The sequence below is a fragment of the Stylophora pistillata genome, chromosome 8 (genome assembly GCF_964205215.1).
Source record: "Stylophora pistillata chromosome 8, jaStyPist1.2, whole genome shotgun sequence".
NCBI classification, from domain to species: Eukaryota; Metazoa; Cnidaria; class Anthozoa; order Scleractinia; family Pocilloporidae; genus Stylophora; species Stylophora pistillata.
The window spans coordinates 22,468,121-22,484,492 of record NC_142526.1 but is presented as its reverse complement, the minus strand read 5'-3'; the positions used below and the strand labels follow the sequence as shown (position 1 = coordinate 22,484,492).

The 16,372-nt window shown below is 38.3% G+C and overlaps 2 protein-coding genes and 1 pseudogene across 3 annotated transcripts; 2 read left to right on the top strand and 1 right to left on the bottom strand.

The window, feature by feature from the left end:
* Positions 1–742: 742 nt before the first annotated feature.
* Positions 743–11,657, top strand: LOC148725506 (E3 ubiquitin-protein ligase E3D-like; annotated as a pseudogene). Its single transcript, XR_015991108.1, has 9 exons — positions 743–758; positions 1,129–1,323; positions 1,462–1,613; positions 2,318–2,437; positions 3,219–3,321; positions 3,492–3,530; positions 3,648–3,817; positions 4,818–4,871; positions 11,574–11,657. The product of XR_015991108.1 is annotated as an E3 ubiquitin-protein ligase E3D-like (transcript).
* Positions 5,796–8,369, bottom strand: LOC111325256 (uncharacterized). The gene is made up of 4 exons (XM_022929027.2): positions 8,226–8,369; positions 7,735–7,810; positions 6,968–7,164; positions 5,796–5,937 (listed from the first exon to the last, which is right to left on the bottom strand). Exons 2-4 carry the CDS (start codon positions 7,790–7,792, stop codon positions 5,863–5,865), a joined length of 330 nt encoding a protein of 109 aa, XP_022784762.1. The 5' UTR covers positions 7,793–7,810; positions 8,226–8,369; the 3' UTR covers positions 5,796–5,862.
* LOC148725505 (uncharacterized) lies at positions 11,599–14,788 on the top strand. Its single transcript, XM_088729672.1, has one exon. The coding sequence runs from the start codon at positions 11,599–11,601 to the stop codon at positions 14,584–14,586; it is 2,988 nt and encodes a 995-aa protein (XP_088585798.1). The 3' UTR covers positions 14,587–14,788.
* Positions 14,789–16,372: the final 1,584 nt, after the last annotated feature.

Below are 16,372 nucleotides of genomic sequence, written 5' to 3'. Positions count from 1 at the left end.
TGTGAGTCTGGCGCGAAAAGGTTCCTGAAAATGGAACCCGAGCTGTGATTGGCCAATTCGGAGAAAGGAATGTAGTTCGGTTGTCAGCAGCCGTTCTTTTGAAGGAGCGTTGCGTGACATCCAAAAAAAACGGCTGCGAGGGAGACTACGATTTGGTGTGATGTTGGTAAGAACTTCAGTGCTGCTTATTCGGTAGTTAGTTTCCGACATACTGCGAGAAGGAAATACACTCGTGATAGTGATTCAATAGAGGAGGTTAAAATTTTCCCCCAACGTTTGGAGATCGCAGCCACATAATGGTTGACAAGGTACATGCACGTGGGGACACAGGAGGCCCAGACAAGCGACGAGTCTGGTTGTTTATTCGAAATATAAAGGAATGTCTGGGAGAATATTAAAGAGTCTTATTATCGTAAACTTATATCATGAAATGTCTGAGTTAAAGCTCAAAATAAATGTAGACCTACCTCACTTGCTGTGTATTGTCGTTTCTGTGGCTCTAAATGGCGAATTTGAGCGATTTGGTGGGTTTTGCGTCGACGCAAAATACTGAGAGAATATTGACCGGCAATAGAGCATTTTGATTGGCTGATTTTAGTTATTGGCCCTTTGACTGCCCAAGTCGTGTAATAATTTATCTTATTAAACTAATTTTTTGCAGGTCATACCATAAGATAAAGATCCTATTTTTTTCTGCTGGGACTTATGGCCAGCTTGCTTTGTGCTTGAGCCAGTTAGAGCCATGCAGAAAAAACCTGGTTTGTAACTTACAGTATAGACCTTGAACTCTTTCGGTAAGAGGTATGCGCTTTGACAACTTTGAAACTAAATATCTGTTCAATAGGTTTAGGACAAAGGGTTTTAATCCTGGTTTCACCTGCATAAAGTGACTCAGAAAGTATTGCTTCTCTCCCCCAGATTGGAAGTTAGTCTGTTCCAAAGTTATTCCTAAGCAATTCATCAGATTTCCTTCAACATTTGCCTGCCCCCATTTATACTCCTCTGTGGCGAGATGCACAAGGTGTTAATCAATAAGTCTCAGTGTTTATAATTTTTTCCAATAATAATTACCAATTTTAAACTTTGTTTAAAATTTGACAATTTGACAATTCGATTTGATTTTACAAGTTGACAGGGTTCTTGAGCTGCCTTCTGAAAACTGGCTTGAACTCGCTAAGGACTGGGGTTGTCATGGAACAAGTCATCTGACATCTTGCTGCAGGGGTCTTTGAACCAAGTGAGAAGGACTGCTTTGTTGGAGAATACTACATCAAAGTGCACCCCTCAATAATTGTAGAACCAGGGAGGCTGCATATTTCACCAGTAAGGAAAGATGAAATTGAAATTTCTATGATGTTTGATACTTTTCTTGCAGTAAAACAGCAACATGTTCAGTGACCAGGAGAAGGTTAACTGTAATCAATTAACGTAGCAAATTTGAAGCTGACAGGTTTTTTTAAGGGCAATGAAGATCAATTTATAAAGTGTTGCCGATGTAAGACCACTCTTGGATATGTTGGTGTGGATTCTGTGGTGATGGACTTTAGTGATGTAGTATCCAGCATTTATCTTTACAAGCATGCAGTTAGCCTACCATTCTCTAACTTGTTCAGGTATAGTGTTTTCCAAACTTTTTATTAGGCCTAAGTCATAATTCATGTATCCATTCACCTGATGAACCCTAAATAAATTCTGAAGATTTAACAGTTAAGACCACGACTGACTCAGAGGACAAATAATATACTCTAGCTAGAACTTGTCTTGGTGGGTGACAATGTGGTTGATAAACTGGGAGCTGTGTTAGCGCTGAATGGCAACATACATGTACATTTACTTATGAATGAGGGAGCAAACTTTCAGTAATCGCACTAAATTAAATGAACAAAAATGAAACCTAAGACTCTCAAGAGTGATTGTTTACAGAAGTGTGAACAATCATGTTATTTCTCCAAAGCTTACATATATTTAAAATACACCGTTGATGAACAGTTAACGAACAGTTAACAAGCCACTGTAGAATTAGATATTAAGCCATTAACTGGTGTTTAACACTTCGATAAAACAACAGATTTTAGAGATTGCAATTAATCTCTGGCTCTCATTAGTGGAAGTGAATGTTTATTTCAATTTATCTTACCATTAATCGAGGCAATTTACAATAATGTAAATAAATGCTAAAACCGGGAGCATCAGTAACATGCAATGGCATTGTTTATGCACAGCTTTACTCCTAAGTGCTCACATGATTATTGTGGTAAAGAGTTTCGATTCCCTTTTTGAATTTGTGATATCCCATTCTCAACTTTTTTTTTTTCAGGACATATTGCATTGAAACGTTTCTTTCAAGTTGTTTGACTTCCAAATCACAATGTACTACAAACTTTCGATTTTTAATTCAAGAACCTAGCAGAATGGTAGGAGACAAGCACATGCCTGTGTAAGTTCTGACCGTATTGTTTTCTATTACCGCTACATGTAGACGGGACGGATCACGTTTACTGTGGGTACTCTCGACCTATATATCAGTCCAGAGGTGGTCAATACTTGACCGAAATGTCATTCGACAGTCGGTCGACACTCGGTCAATAGTTCGTCGATAGCCAGGGACAACCAGGTGATAGCCAGTGGACATAATAATTACTTTAACTCTTTATCCTCCAAGAGTAGCTTCTAACCTTACAGTATCACGGCCTCAAAGTTATACTTATTCAGTATAACTTTAAGGCCGTGAGTACTAAAATAAATGATTTGCTAACTAGAGGAGCACTTGACTGTGAAACAAATTCACCCAGCTGGTACCACAAGAAATGTATTAAGAATAGTGTGGAGAATAATATGTGCATTGATGTAAGGGTGTAAAGGGTTAAAGTAGAAAACTGATTGAGGTGCACAGTGATAACATTTTGTTTGAATGCATGGTAACAGACTGTTACGCTGTCTTCATTGCCAATATAAACCCAAATACGGTGTAATTCACTTGCAATAAGAGTATATTATACATTTTGACATACCCAAGACCTCAGTTAGCCGAGGCTTTATTTGATAAGTCAAAACTCATTCGTGCTTGGGGAGTGAAATTAAATTGTTTGACTAGGATGTTAGGATAGCCTGATCGTCTGGGTGTTTATATTTTCTGCTTCAAAAAGGTCAGATGCCAAGCATCAGTGAGCAATCTGCATATTGATATTCCAAACCTTTAAAAATTATTTCTTTTTCAGGTTTGGCTTTTTAATGCTGATGCTGCAGTGATAACGAATATCGAGTCTGAAACTTTATATACTTACCACAGTGAAGATGGCCTTTATTCCGTTAGTAACAAAGGTATTGAGTTTCTTTTCAACATACCGGTATTTTTTTGTCTTAAGGCCACATTTTATGAAGATTTTTGTGCCCACCAATGTAACTGTTGAGTATGCATGTATATGTAGGACTAAAATCGTATTGCACTCAGAAATCGAGTTTCCAATTTCTATTTTGCTCTCTATTCACAGCAAGATATCTCCGGGTTTTGAAGATTCTTTACAAGTTAAGCCACTCTTCGGCACTCTTTGGTAAGTTTACATGTTATCTTTGCTCATTAAAAATAAGAATCCTCTCTCTCTGAGGACAGCTGAAAAGAAGATCCCATCGGGAATTCCTTATCTGAGGTACTTTAATATCATTAATTGACAGGGATGACGAGGTAGCTTCTTGGCAGAACAATCCCACAGTTCAGCGGATAATGTTTCAAAAGGAAACTTGTCTACATTTTATCCTTCTACTTATGAAGAGCACAACAACAGTAGCACCTAGCATGCGAGAAATAAATGGATTTAAGGTACACTTTAGGGCCTTTACTAAAGAAGTCGCCTTCGATGGGAGCTTAAGACCATGAATCCAGATCTTATATTTTTCAAACTCCCTTTCTCAGAATGTCGTCACTGATAAAATTTCATTTTCATGAGGTGTAATTGATTAGTTTTTGTACGTACTTTTTCGTATAGAACAGAAGGGGCCAGATTTAAATTTGCTTGGAAGTTTAGATATCACTGAAATACCAAAAGAAAAAGTTAACGCTCCAAAGATTGTTCTTTTTATCTCCACCGAGTAACCAAACCGAGTAACCTAATCGATTAAAAATTGTTTTCTTGGACAATAAGTCAAGAGGGATCTGTTTTGGAGCTCCAAAGTGTTCAAATATAAATAGAAAGCTGAGGGAGAGGAAAAGGAAAGATGCAAGTTTTTTGACGTCACTGAACAGCGGCTAGGTGCCTAAGCTAGATTCCAAATGGCGGCGTTTGCTTTCAAGTTTTAACAGCTTTCATGACAAATTTCAAAAGGTTTAATTACTTTAAGGAATCTCGAAATACATTCAACCCCATATTTTATTCGTATTTGTTAATCGCAGAAATAAAAGTGTTGCTTCTTTAGCAAACTTCTCCTCCAGTCTTCAAATAGCGATGAGTATTACTGAAAAAATTAACTTAGAAACTCAGAATGCAAGTCATTCTTTTTTCTTAGCTCGCGACGTTGACTGAGACTATCAAAAAGCTAAAAATCGGGCTGGAAGATTGCCTCTCAACATCATGGAATTGTACTTGAATAAAAAAAGTTTCAGAGCCACTAGCTGGGATCAATGGCTGACTTTGATCAGTTTCTTGTTTTATTGTTGTTTTTGTTTTGTTTCTTTTTGATTTATTGTTCTTTTCAACTGTATTGTTATGTTTTTTTTAATAACAATTTAAGCAATGGATTCTGCTTAGATTAATTATCATTTCTCTTAACATAACATAAAGCTAAGGATTAATTTGAATTAGGGTCCATTGCTTTTTTTCTAGGTTGGATATCTCAAGTTATTGAACAACTGAGTTTCCGCTAGTGGAGCTTGACTGGTAAGCTATGATCTTAAAAGGGGGAAGAAACTTGAAATATCATATCGTCAAATAATTTGTGGTTATTCCCCGTGGTAAATAACACTTCGAAAGAGAAATATAATCGTTTGTCTCACGATGTGGTCAGTTAATTCGGATGTGGATTGCGATCTTTCGACTGCAAACTACACGCAAACATCATTTTCTAGGTTGGATATCTCAAGATATTGAACAACTGAGTTTCCGCTAGTGGAGCTTGACTGGTAAGCTATGATCTTAAAAGGGGGAAGAAACTTGAAATATCATATCGTCAAATAATTTGTGGTTATTCCCCGTGGTAAATAACACTTCGAAAGAGAAATATAATCGTTTGTCTCACGATGTGGTCAGTTAATTCGGATGTGGATTGCGATCTTTCTACTGCAAACTACACGCAAACATCATTGTGCCGATAAATCGCGCGTTGGCTTATCCTCGCTCTACGATAAGTTGCTGTAGCGATATTTCGCAGGAGTGGTATTAATACAATGCGTTGTGATAATAAGTCACGTGTTGCGTGCTCTCCGTTACACCGTTGTTGCGATATTTTGTTAGAACGGTAAGCGGTCGTTTCGCTAGCGTTATAGGTCGTTTCGCCAAAGTCTCATATCGTTTCACTTTTGTCTCATGGGTAGCTTCGCTAACGTATAACAAAACATTTAGTGATTCTATCGGCAGAACTTTATCGACTTCTAATCGACCGAAAAGCCGTAGGGGAGGTAGTTCGTTTCAATACAAACTGAAAGTCGATTCGATATAGGTCAATTCAGAACAAACTGAACTCAGATATTGGTGATATCTCGGAAGAACAAAGAACGATATATTCGGCAATTGTCGTTTGCGTTACTCTTGCATGGTACTGCAGTTATATTTGTTTTGGTTTTTTTTATTAACGTAGTAGTTCGATAATTTCCAAAAACTGTTTTTATTGGTAATGAAACAAATTAAAGTAAGGGTTTTGTTTTTGACAAAGTCAGTGATGTTTACGAGTCCTCTTTGCCTCGTCATTACTCGCTGGACTTCCCGCTAGACATGGTGAATCCTTAATCTGTGGAAAGGTAACACGTGTCATGAATGTGAAACCTAAAAATATTAGTTACTTAAAAACAGAAATAGACAATGACATTAATGTTGATTAATTAGCAAAAAATGAATGAATAAGCAACATTTCAGGGGAAATTATCAATGGTGAGAACGAGAACAAAGTGAAGACCATTTTGATCTTTAAGTTTATGGTCACCAGGGAAAAAAATTACTTCAATAGCCTCAAATGTTCATGCACGAATCATCAGCGGAAACTAACGATTTGCAGGTATTTGAAGGGACACATTAGTTGTTTAATTACCATGCTTTACAACTTTAGATAAAGGGACTTAAAAGCTTAATATTCATGTATCGATCTGTAAACTTATGTAATAATTCAAAACCAAGAAATCATTTAAATTTAAGGAAGAGGAGGAGACGCCTATATATATTCTATTTAATGCGATGTAAGTTTTCTTGTTTTGACTTAGATGCCCCATATTATATTCCTTTGTGTGTGTTCTTTTCAGTCAATTTTTGTAATTCAGAATAAACCTAGTATGAAAGGATGATTTGCATTATTTTGTTTTAAATGTGAACAAAAAAAGGCAAGGTTTAAAATGGCAAGTCAATCAATTTCCCATGCATTTTTTATTGTAAAGACACTCTCGAGGCAAAATGCCCGTACCGCCAGAGCTCATGCCAATTTCTACCCACTGGATGGGATGCGAATTTGTCGTTACTTTCCAGCCCTCAGCAAGGTTTCCTTAACGGTCTGCCGGAATTCGTGTAAGAGGCGCTGTAAGGGTAAAGTTCCCCGAGGATCCGGAGGTCATCCTATAGACCACCTAGCCCATTTCCATAAGCCGGAACACCAGCCATTCGAGTTAAGTCCCACAAGCATTTGATCAAATTTATCTGCTTCACCCTGCTTTATAACGTGAGATGAACCGATTTAAAAACTTCATATTTAGATAGCGATCTGTATACTGATACTAATATTCCAAGCCAAGAGATCCTTTAAACTCATTTTGTTTTAAGTCTTACTTATTTACCTTAAAATCCAAACTTGGGGTCATGAGGCAGCACACCCGGTCCTTCCATTTTGGGGTCCTCTGGCTATTTGGTGCACATAGACCGTCATCGTCAAGTTTGATGAAATTGTTGGGGCACTCTCCATTTTCTGCAACAAGACAAGCTGCCCAATCTGTGTCGGCGATGGAAGAGCTACATTTACAATTCACCTGGTGATCTGAATAAATTCGAAAGTGGAGATGTTATAACAATTAAGATTGAATGGTAGATAGAAGTTATGTAATAATGAATCCAGGTCGTCTGCTGGGCCGCTTAACTCTTAGATGTGATCATTTAAACAACATTAAGCGGTTTTTTAACCAAACCGCATCCTATATTATCCCCAGTTTAGCCGAGACCTTTATCTGAACATTTAGTTTTTGTTAACAGTGTAAAGAGGGCTAAAAGCTAACAGCGGAAGGACATTTATTTCATTAGATAAACCCTCTTAGTGAGAAAACCTGAAGCCGATTGATTGCGTAAAACCGTGGTTTGGGTTGGACTTTTTGTAACTAATCAGCCCTTACTGTGTCGTTTCGTTTCGGCGAACAGTAGTTAGAGTTGTGTTTTCCCATGCCCCATAAAATCTAATTAGTTTCCATCAGTAAGATTCACCAGCCTTGATGTCTTGTCGAATTTATTCAGAACCCTAATCAGAACATTTTTACAAAAACGATACAGTCTATTTCCCTCTTGTTGTTCGCCATAAAGGATCGTCAGCTATTGTTAAACTCGGGAGTGTTCTTACCAGAGAGAAATGCGGCGACAAGAAGCAAAAGAGAAGTTAGTTGGAAACAGGTATTCATCTTTATGTCCGCTGACGGCTAAAGTTGAAAAGCGAAGAAAGTAAAATGTTGAGCATTTGCCTCGACTGTTAAAGAGGAAAATAAAAAAAAGTGCTCTCTAAAATTTTTACCTCACGATAAATACTTTCAAAACACCGCTTAGCAAAATTGTTAGAGACGCTCCTGTCATTATGATCCTATGAAAAGCCATGAATGCTTGCCTTATTACTTTTTTCGAAATGTTCAGTTAATCTAAATGAACCCCTAAAAATTTGGCAATATTTATTCGATCAAACCTTTTCTAAATTCCAGCTGTTGACTGGATTATCAGAGGCGGATGAAATGACAAAATTAAGAGTATTTGCCAAATTTTTGCATGGACGTGTTTGACTGCAACAAAACTTACAGAATAAAAGAACAAGTAGAGAAATATTTACAAAAATGATACACTCACCTTTTGTTTTCTTTTCAAGAGAACGTCGAAACTAATTTTTAGTTTAGTGGTTTACCAAACAACTACAAGTAATAATATTGTTGAGTTATTACCTGAACGCAGTTGTTACCTCAGATATCTCATTAAATTTGCTGACAGAATATTAGGTAATAATTACTCAATCTCATGGGGAGAACCATGACAGAGGGTAAAGCAAAGTTCACCGGTACCGGAAATTCAAAATTGCTTTTTCTCCTAAATTAGAAACCGCGTTATTGTGGATGAGGACACGATAATCAAAGGTATGGGCTTTCTTTGTTGTGTTTTTTGCGGCAAATTTGGCGAATGCATGAACATGTGAGTTCGAATATGGCATCCATTCACTATTGGTCACAAGCAGCAAACATTCTGTATTGTAACTAATCTGCAACAGTTGAAAGCGTTATTGAAGGTTTTTTTTTTTTAAGTTTTCATCTTACGTTTTTGCCCCTGAAAAGGGCTTGGGACACATGTTGAAAAAAAAAGTTTGGATCGCCAATTCGTTTTTGTTTTGTCTTTTTTGTTTTTTTGCGCTGCAGTTATATAGCTCACGGAATGCTCTCTGGCTACAAATTACAAGATGTATTCAGTCAGTTCACACAAAGCATGGAAACTTCAACTCAAATATTTTTCAAGCCGGTGTGATCAGGGTAGACCCTTCTCTTCGACCTTAATTTGCATATCAAAATTTCACCAATTCCTTAGAAAGAATTCTCGAAATGCAGGCGTAAATAGGGCTAAAAGAGTATATCAGGACTATCAGTGTGTAGTTTATTCACCAGTAAGGCCACCGATTGCCTGAAACCCGATTCTATAATTCGTTAACCTCGATTCTATAACACGTTACATTTACTAGTCTTTGTTTTCACTTTTTTAATACCCGCAAAACAAGTCATACAAAACTGAAGGGAACAAATTAGTATGGTAACGTCATGTAATAAAAAAGCCGGATTTGTCTAGTTCTCTTGATGGTGCAGGGAAATGTTTTAGTTGTCGCTCAAGAATGTTGTGGTCCATAATAGCATAAAATCATCAAGGATGGAAACAAATTGCAGATGGGAGGGCCTGTCCATTGTGTTCCTCGTGCTAAATTTTGGAAGAAACTGCAAGAATTAATGCCGAGTGTATGCTGGTTTTTTTGTCAATAATACCGTAATGTATTTTAATTTGTTTTTGCGTCCCTTAAGAGACGCAGTACGTTTGTAATGACAAGAGTGCCAAATTTTATTGTTAAATTGAGTCTTCGCCACACTGTGCGTGTTACTGAATAGATCAAGCAAAGGGTAAAGCAAAGTTGACCGGTACCAGAAATAATGAAATATTGCTTTTGAACAAGAAACCGCGTTATTGAACAAGAAACCGCGTTATTGTGAATGAGGACGCGATAAGCAAAGGTATGGATTTGAAACAGTTCGAAATGTTCCCAGTTAAGATTGTCCTTTTAAAAGAGATGATCATCTGGAGATTTTTTTTGCTCAAATAGTTTGCACCAACCTCGTTTCTTTTCTCAGCCAGTCAGTTTCGGTATACCCATCGCACGAGCAACCGTGAATCATAATTATAAAGTGAACTGTTGGTAACATCTAACGTTACTGGGAAAAGGTTCTACTATCCCACTGCCGATGGCACGGAAATTGATGAAATATTTCATGGGAAGCTACAGTTAATACCTAATCAATGTCCAATTTTCTTTGTTGTTTCCTCCTCGAAAATCGTATTAAATATAAATAATGATAAAAAAAGAGCTATAACAACAGTGCAGCTCCGTGAACATGAGCATCAGAAGATCTACTGAGATATGTAAGACATATAATAGTAAACGTCACAATGGACTCCAAAAGTCGTAAATTCCTCATTTTTCCCATCATATCATATTATTTACCCTCTACACTAACATCAGAATACAAGTTTTCCATTCTAATCTCTATTCATTTCTTATCTTACTTACGAGGAGAGTCTGTCTAACAATCAAGAGCTTCTTCAGTTCACGGTCATTTTCTTTATTCTCGTTACCTTATTGTTAGATTCAGGGTGATACCTTCGGGAGATGCCTTCGTTATTACTCTTTAGGGTTAAATAGTTGCGACCAAAAAGGAAACACGGTTTTCGTAATTGTGATTGTTTTTGATGGAGTGCTTTTCATGCATCAGTTGTTATCTTTAATTAAAATTAAATAAGTTATGTAAGTTCGCACTGTATGGTATTATCACTTAGCAAGTGGGGAAACATATGGAAATCCCTATTTAAAGCACTAATATTCTATGTTCTGGAATTTTTATACACTGTTAAGGAATTCTGTGAACACAATATTGTTTCATGTTTTGGTGCATGATGATTTTGATTTTTTTGGGCTCGAAAATTCACGCCTTGCCTTATTTTTTAAAGTGTTGTATAAAGTCTTTTTCTTTTTTTCTAGAAAGTCGAGATATAAACCCTCTTTTCCTCGCCTTTTTTTCATCTCGTTGGTTTATAATTCCAGCCAAACCGAAACTTGAGAATCTGAGGTCTAAAACCTCTTTTTCTCGCCTTTTTTGATTTTTTTTTGCTTCGTTGGATTGTAAAATTCTAGTCAAACCGATTACTTGTCGGAAATAAAAGGTACCTGCATCACGAAAATGCCGGTAAAAACTAATCTACGAATATAACGATAATGAACCAGTCGTCAAATTAAAACAAAACATAACAATAACACAATACAAAATATAGACAGTCTTAAGTAAAGAAGAAAAACGAATTAGAATAAAAAATTTCAAGAGAGGATACAGTACATTTAAACTGACTTTCCTTTTGAGGCAAAGCTTACATAACATAATTCACGAGAAATTATTTTATTTCTTGGGATAAATTAAAATGTAAATATCGGTTCGAACAAAAAAGAGGAGAAAGTACGAATAATTAATGGTCATCAGATAAGTTTAGCTGTGTGATTTGCGAAGAGTTGTTCTCATTATATATTTTTTTTATGCAAAGGACGCAACAATTAACCGCAAGACAATTTTTTCCCTTCAAATTTCTCTTGCCTTTAATTAACCTTCTAACTCTCAGGGTTACTGGCTTTTGATTTCTCCTTGAAGTATCACTCTTGGATCGAATGTAAAGATCGTGAGAATAAAGGACACAATCACTAATTTAAGGAACTCTTAATAGTCATACAATTTTTCTTCGTCAGTACCATAGAAAATGTAAAGAAAAAAGCAAGGAGAATATGAGTACTAATACGACAAGCGATCGCTTAATTGTTCTTTTTTTCTAAATTTATTTAGTAATTGTTGTTTTCCTTTTTTTTTGTTTTGTTTCTTGATGTTTAGTTTATTGTACTGTATTTTGCAGTGAGACTATCAGTCCAACGCAAGTGATGTTTGCTGTCAGCTGCGGCATCGTTTTTCTTGCGATTCTCCTTGGTGTGAAAGGAACAGAAAAAGATCCTCAGTGGGCGAGAAAACTGCAAGAGGTTCTTCAAGCTCGGGAAGAAATTGTGTCAGCATTTGAAAAGTACAAGGAAGAGGGAAATGCTGCACAGGCTGAAAAACTTATCAGTACCCTGGAGCAGTTGCCGTCTCGTCTGAAAGGGATTGACAACCTCAATATAGCTGCCATAGAAGAGGACAGAAATCTGCTCGGAAATCTGAAGAAAGTTCTAGACGAGCCAGTGATTCCTCCTGTATCAAAGTTTTTTAAAAGCAAGACCCTTCAGACAAATTATCGTGACCGTGGATTAGGTTTCATCCTGAAAACATTACGTGCCCACTACGACTATCATTGCATCGCCACTCTTCTCGGTCCATCCCCAAGTCAACCAACCAATGTGGCTATACCAATAGAAACCCTGTGTTCTCGAGTAAAAGAAGACCTTGATAAGCAAGATGCTTACGTCTTTTCTAACGAAAAGATCTGTAAGAACGTCAAATCCTGCTCTGGATCCGAAACTCCTCATCCTTATGGTGACTCCGATGGCACTAATGTGCAAGATGCATGTGCTGACGGCAACAAATGTAATGTAGCAACCGCCATCCCTATGATGGGAGCGTTGCTGTGGTACAAAACTAGCTCTTTCATAGCACGCAGCTTTTGTAGCAATTCTCTGAGTAGACCCGACAAGTCATCTTTGGAAGCAGATCTCAAAGCGATTGAGAGAATGGGACAACTAATTTTGGGATATAGCAGCACCCTTTACTGGAATGATTTCTTTCAAAAAGCAGTTAGAGTACGGGCTTTTTCAAGTCTGCCAGATGCTATGGCACTCGTGGAGGAGAGAAAAAATGCCATATCTTATGTCTCTCTGGCCTGCATTGATTTACAAGCAGAAGATATGTGTACCGTTGGAAGCATTTCAAAACTGTTCCAATCATTAAAGAAAATCAAACTGGACCGAGGCAATCCTCCTGCCACCCGTAACTTGCGTTTGTATTCCAGGATTGACAACCAAGAAATGATAAGACTACAGACTCAGACTTTGCAGCATATTGAGCTCTTAGGAAATATCCGAAGCTTAGACGAAAATTTGCAAACCGCTGTGAAAGGCATTTCCGGGTATTTCAAAGGCCTTGCAGAGTACGACCAGGGTATTGCCCAAGCGGACGTTACGTTCCTGAGTGATAAATTGAAGGAGTTTGACACCAGAGCTGGAACTCTCTCTGAGAAGCTGGATAAAGATGTAAAAGATGCTATGAAAGCTTTGATAACTGCCCAGGCCCTCCAAATAGCAGAAGAAAGTCTTATTCTGGGACTTAAGATCGCAGAGCATGCCAATCCCTTGAAGGTAATCTTTGGCGGAGTAGAAGCAGGCGATATCTATGAGCAAACAGCAGAGGTCGCAAGGGCCATTGCGGAAGCAGCAAGAGGTATTGCCTTAATGGTTAATCTTGCCAGTGTGTACAACGACATGTCAACATTAGCTAAAGACTTTCAAGATAACGCAGCTCAGATTTCAAATCTCAACGACATGGTTGAAGCAATTAAGAAGAACAAGATTGAAGACATTGGTTTTGATGCAGACAGGTTTATAAAAGGCTATGGGGATTACACTCCGAAAGTTTCGAAAGCTCGGCTCGCTCAAAATGATGCTCTGTGGGCAGCGTTTAAGGGTTCGACTTGCGATCTGTTGTTTAGTGCTGAAGGTATTGGCGCTTCTGCAACTCAGGGTGTTGCAGGAGGTATGCTGCTATGTGAAAATCTGGAGGGAACTTTGGCCGAATTTGCTGCCCTGAGAGAAAACATTTACGATTTTCAATTTGATCTTGTAGATGCTCTAGCAGGCGTTGTTCGTGGCGAGGTCGCTAAGAAGCTAGCGCAATCTATAACTGTATCAAATGACCTTCTGAGCGCAAGTCAGCTTATGCTGGGCTTTTTTATGGCACAATACCGTCTTCAATCGCATGCTGCCTTGTATTGTGATAAATTAGAGTATCTCAACCAAGGTAAGAAAATTGGCGAGTGCACCTCGACTGGATTCTTTACGAAAAATATCTTAGACACTCTAATAGCCTACGACCCAATCTCAACATTTCACGAGGTTGAACGATTTGTCTACATACCAACTCGTCCTGAGAACAATTTCGATACAGGCTTTATAAATCTGCCTTCTCTGGCAAAAGGGAACCCCGTTACCTTCCGTATACCAGCGCGGCGATCATGGTTACTAAGATATAACTGGTTAGTTAGTGGAGAGAATTTAGCACCATTTGTCCAAAGCTTCAAGCTTTACCTTCCCCTTAAAGAATATAAAACGGGGAGCGGTAAAGAACATTCAGGAACCCGTGTTGAACTGAAGTCTGTCGCAGGTAGCTCATTTACTGAAACAGGTGAAGTCGTGTACAATGTTCCTTTAGCCGACAGCAACTACGTTACAACGTACACTGAAGGATTTGATCGATGCCCGAATGGGAAAGAAATGTCCAATCCATACGGCTTATGCAACAATCTTCCCACCATCTGTGATACCAGTACCAGAGTGACGCCCAATCCTGAAACACTAATGCCCACTGTTCTTTCAACATGGAAACTCACCTTCACTAAGAACTCAGGGGAGCAAGTCTTGACATGGAACGCGCCAAATCCTGCCACCAATCTTCTAATTATTGGAAGAGTCAAGCTTCGTTTCCTACCCCAAGTTAAGAAAAGGCGCTTTATAGGGCGACTTAGAGATGAGCCGGTCGAAGGGTGTTGCTCTGGGAATACTTACCGCGTAGACTGGAGAAACAGAGCCTGTACGTCCTGCCCATCTCCCACTACATGCCCATTTCCCAAACCCACTTCATGCCCAACTGAATCAGTCATTAATTTAAGAGGATATTATTGTGAAAAAGGAAATGAGGATGTGGCAAAGGAACCTCCTAGCAGCTAGGAGTGCATGATCGAATTCAAGATATTTCAGAAAACAGTTCGAGTGATTAAGAATGGTGTAATCTCGCTCGATTAAATATCTCATGAAAGTTAATAATTGTTCACTTTTAGTTTTCAAGAATGAGAAAATACCGATGATAGACTCTGCGCGAATATTGTTCAAATGATTCTTAGTGATACGAATTAAATCTCTGATAAACATTTGTTGCGTATTTTCATCAATGAACCTATCAAAATCGTCTATACTTAGAATTCCATTGTCTAGGAGGGTAATAACGCCGAGACCATACGATATTTTCATAGCAAACAAAACGGACATTGTCTCTCTGTACTTCGTTTAGACAGCTGAATTTTTATCGGGATACCTGTTACCCCAACTAAATCTTTTCCATCTTCTGGTGTAAATTTTAATTTTAACTGAAACGCCGTTGAACGCCGTGACAAAAATGCCGCGTTGTGACTTATGGGTTTTGTTCTCTTTGGCAGTCCGAAAGGATAATGACAGCAGTCCAAATATTTCTGTGGATACGGCAGGCAAGACTGTAGGGCATATGACAAAGGATAATCTTTGGATAAGAATTTTTGCATATATTTGACTCTTGGAAACCAGTAGAATAAGCAATCAAAGAAAAGTGAATGAGTCGTAGATACGTTACGTTTGAATGGGTTTTGATGATAATTAAATTCCTTTTTTACAAAAATATACTCTTTTACACGTAAAGATGGGCAGCCAATGGGTAACTCTCATAAAGAGTTGAAACTGCTTGGAATTACTTGACTGCAGATCGGGCGCAAAATGCAGTCTAGGAAGAAAATTGAAACTGCAGACTGCAGACTGGGTTACAGTCAGCTGTAATTGGCCACAGCTGTTGCGGTGTTCCTGCCAAAGTCTTTCCGTTGTCTGTTTGTTTGCTTTGTGGTGAAGCTAATAAAATAAAAATAAACATAAATACTAGTAACTTTTCTTTTAATCAGTTTCTAGCTGTGTAACGTGAAACTTTCGATACACTTGGATTCAAAAAAGGATAGGGCTTAAACCCCTTGAACTGGACTTATTAGACAGGTTGTCTTCATATTCAGTAAATCCGGTCTCCTATCCTAATTTGCTGTTATGCTTCGGCAAAGAACGTGGGACACTTTAAAATTACTATACTTCCACAGTTCCTTTCTCCACCCAGGAATAAATGAGTTATGAATACGGCAGGGTGGAGTCTGGGGGGGTAACCTTGCAATGGAAAAGCATTCCATCCAGGGAGGGGGGAGGTAGTGATACTCCTAGTCGCTTCATGCTAAGTTGGCAGACTAAGCTCCGACTTGGTGGGCCGCTAGGGCCGAAAACAGTGTTTAAACACATTTGTTTCGATTGCACCCAACAGGAGAGGTGTCGGTCGATTAGGTTTTATGACTGGTATTTACACTCAGAAAGATCCGTCAAATCCCAGGTTCTGGGATTGGTTTGGACGGCCACTGGCACGGGCCTTCATAAACGACATGGTACTGATGGAAAATATTGTAATGGAGTCTAAGATCTGAAGGTGTAGTCTGATCGTCCGGGTGAGTGTAGTCCTGAGAAGGACTGTTGTCGGTGGTAGTGACTGACGTTTCGACAACCTGTGCGGAAGTCATCATCAGAGTCAAGTGAATGATTGTTGTCAGTAGAATGTTCTTATTCCAGTTCGTGTGAAATGATCGGTTGGTTTTGCCGTGATGTTATTGGCTGTAAGACTCAAGTGACGTAAGTCGGTCGTCATTGGTCTGTTTCGATCTGTCGGTAAAGTTAGGTCGTT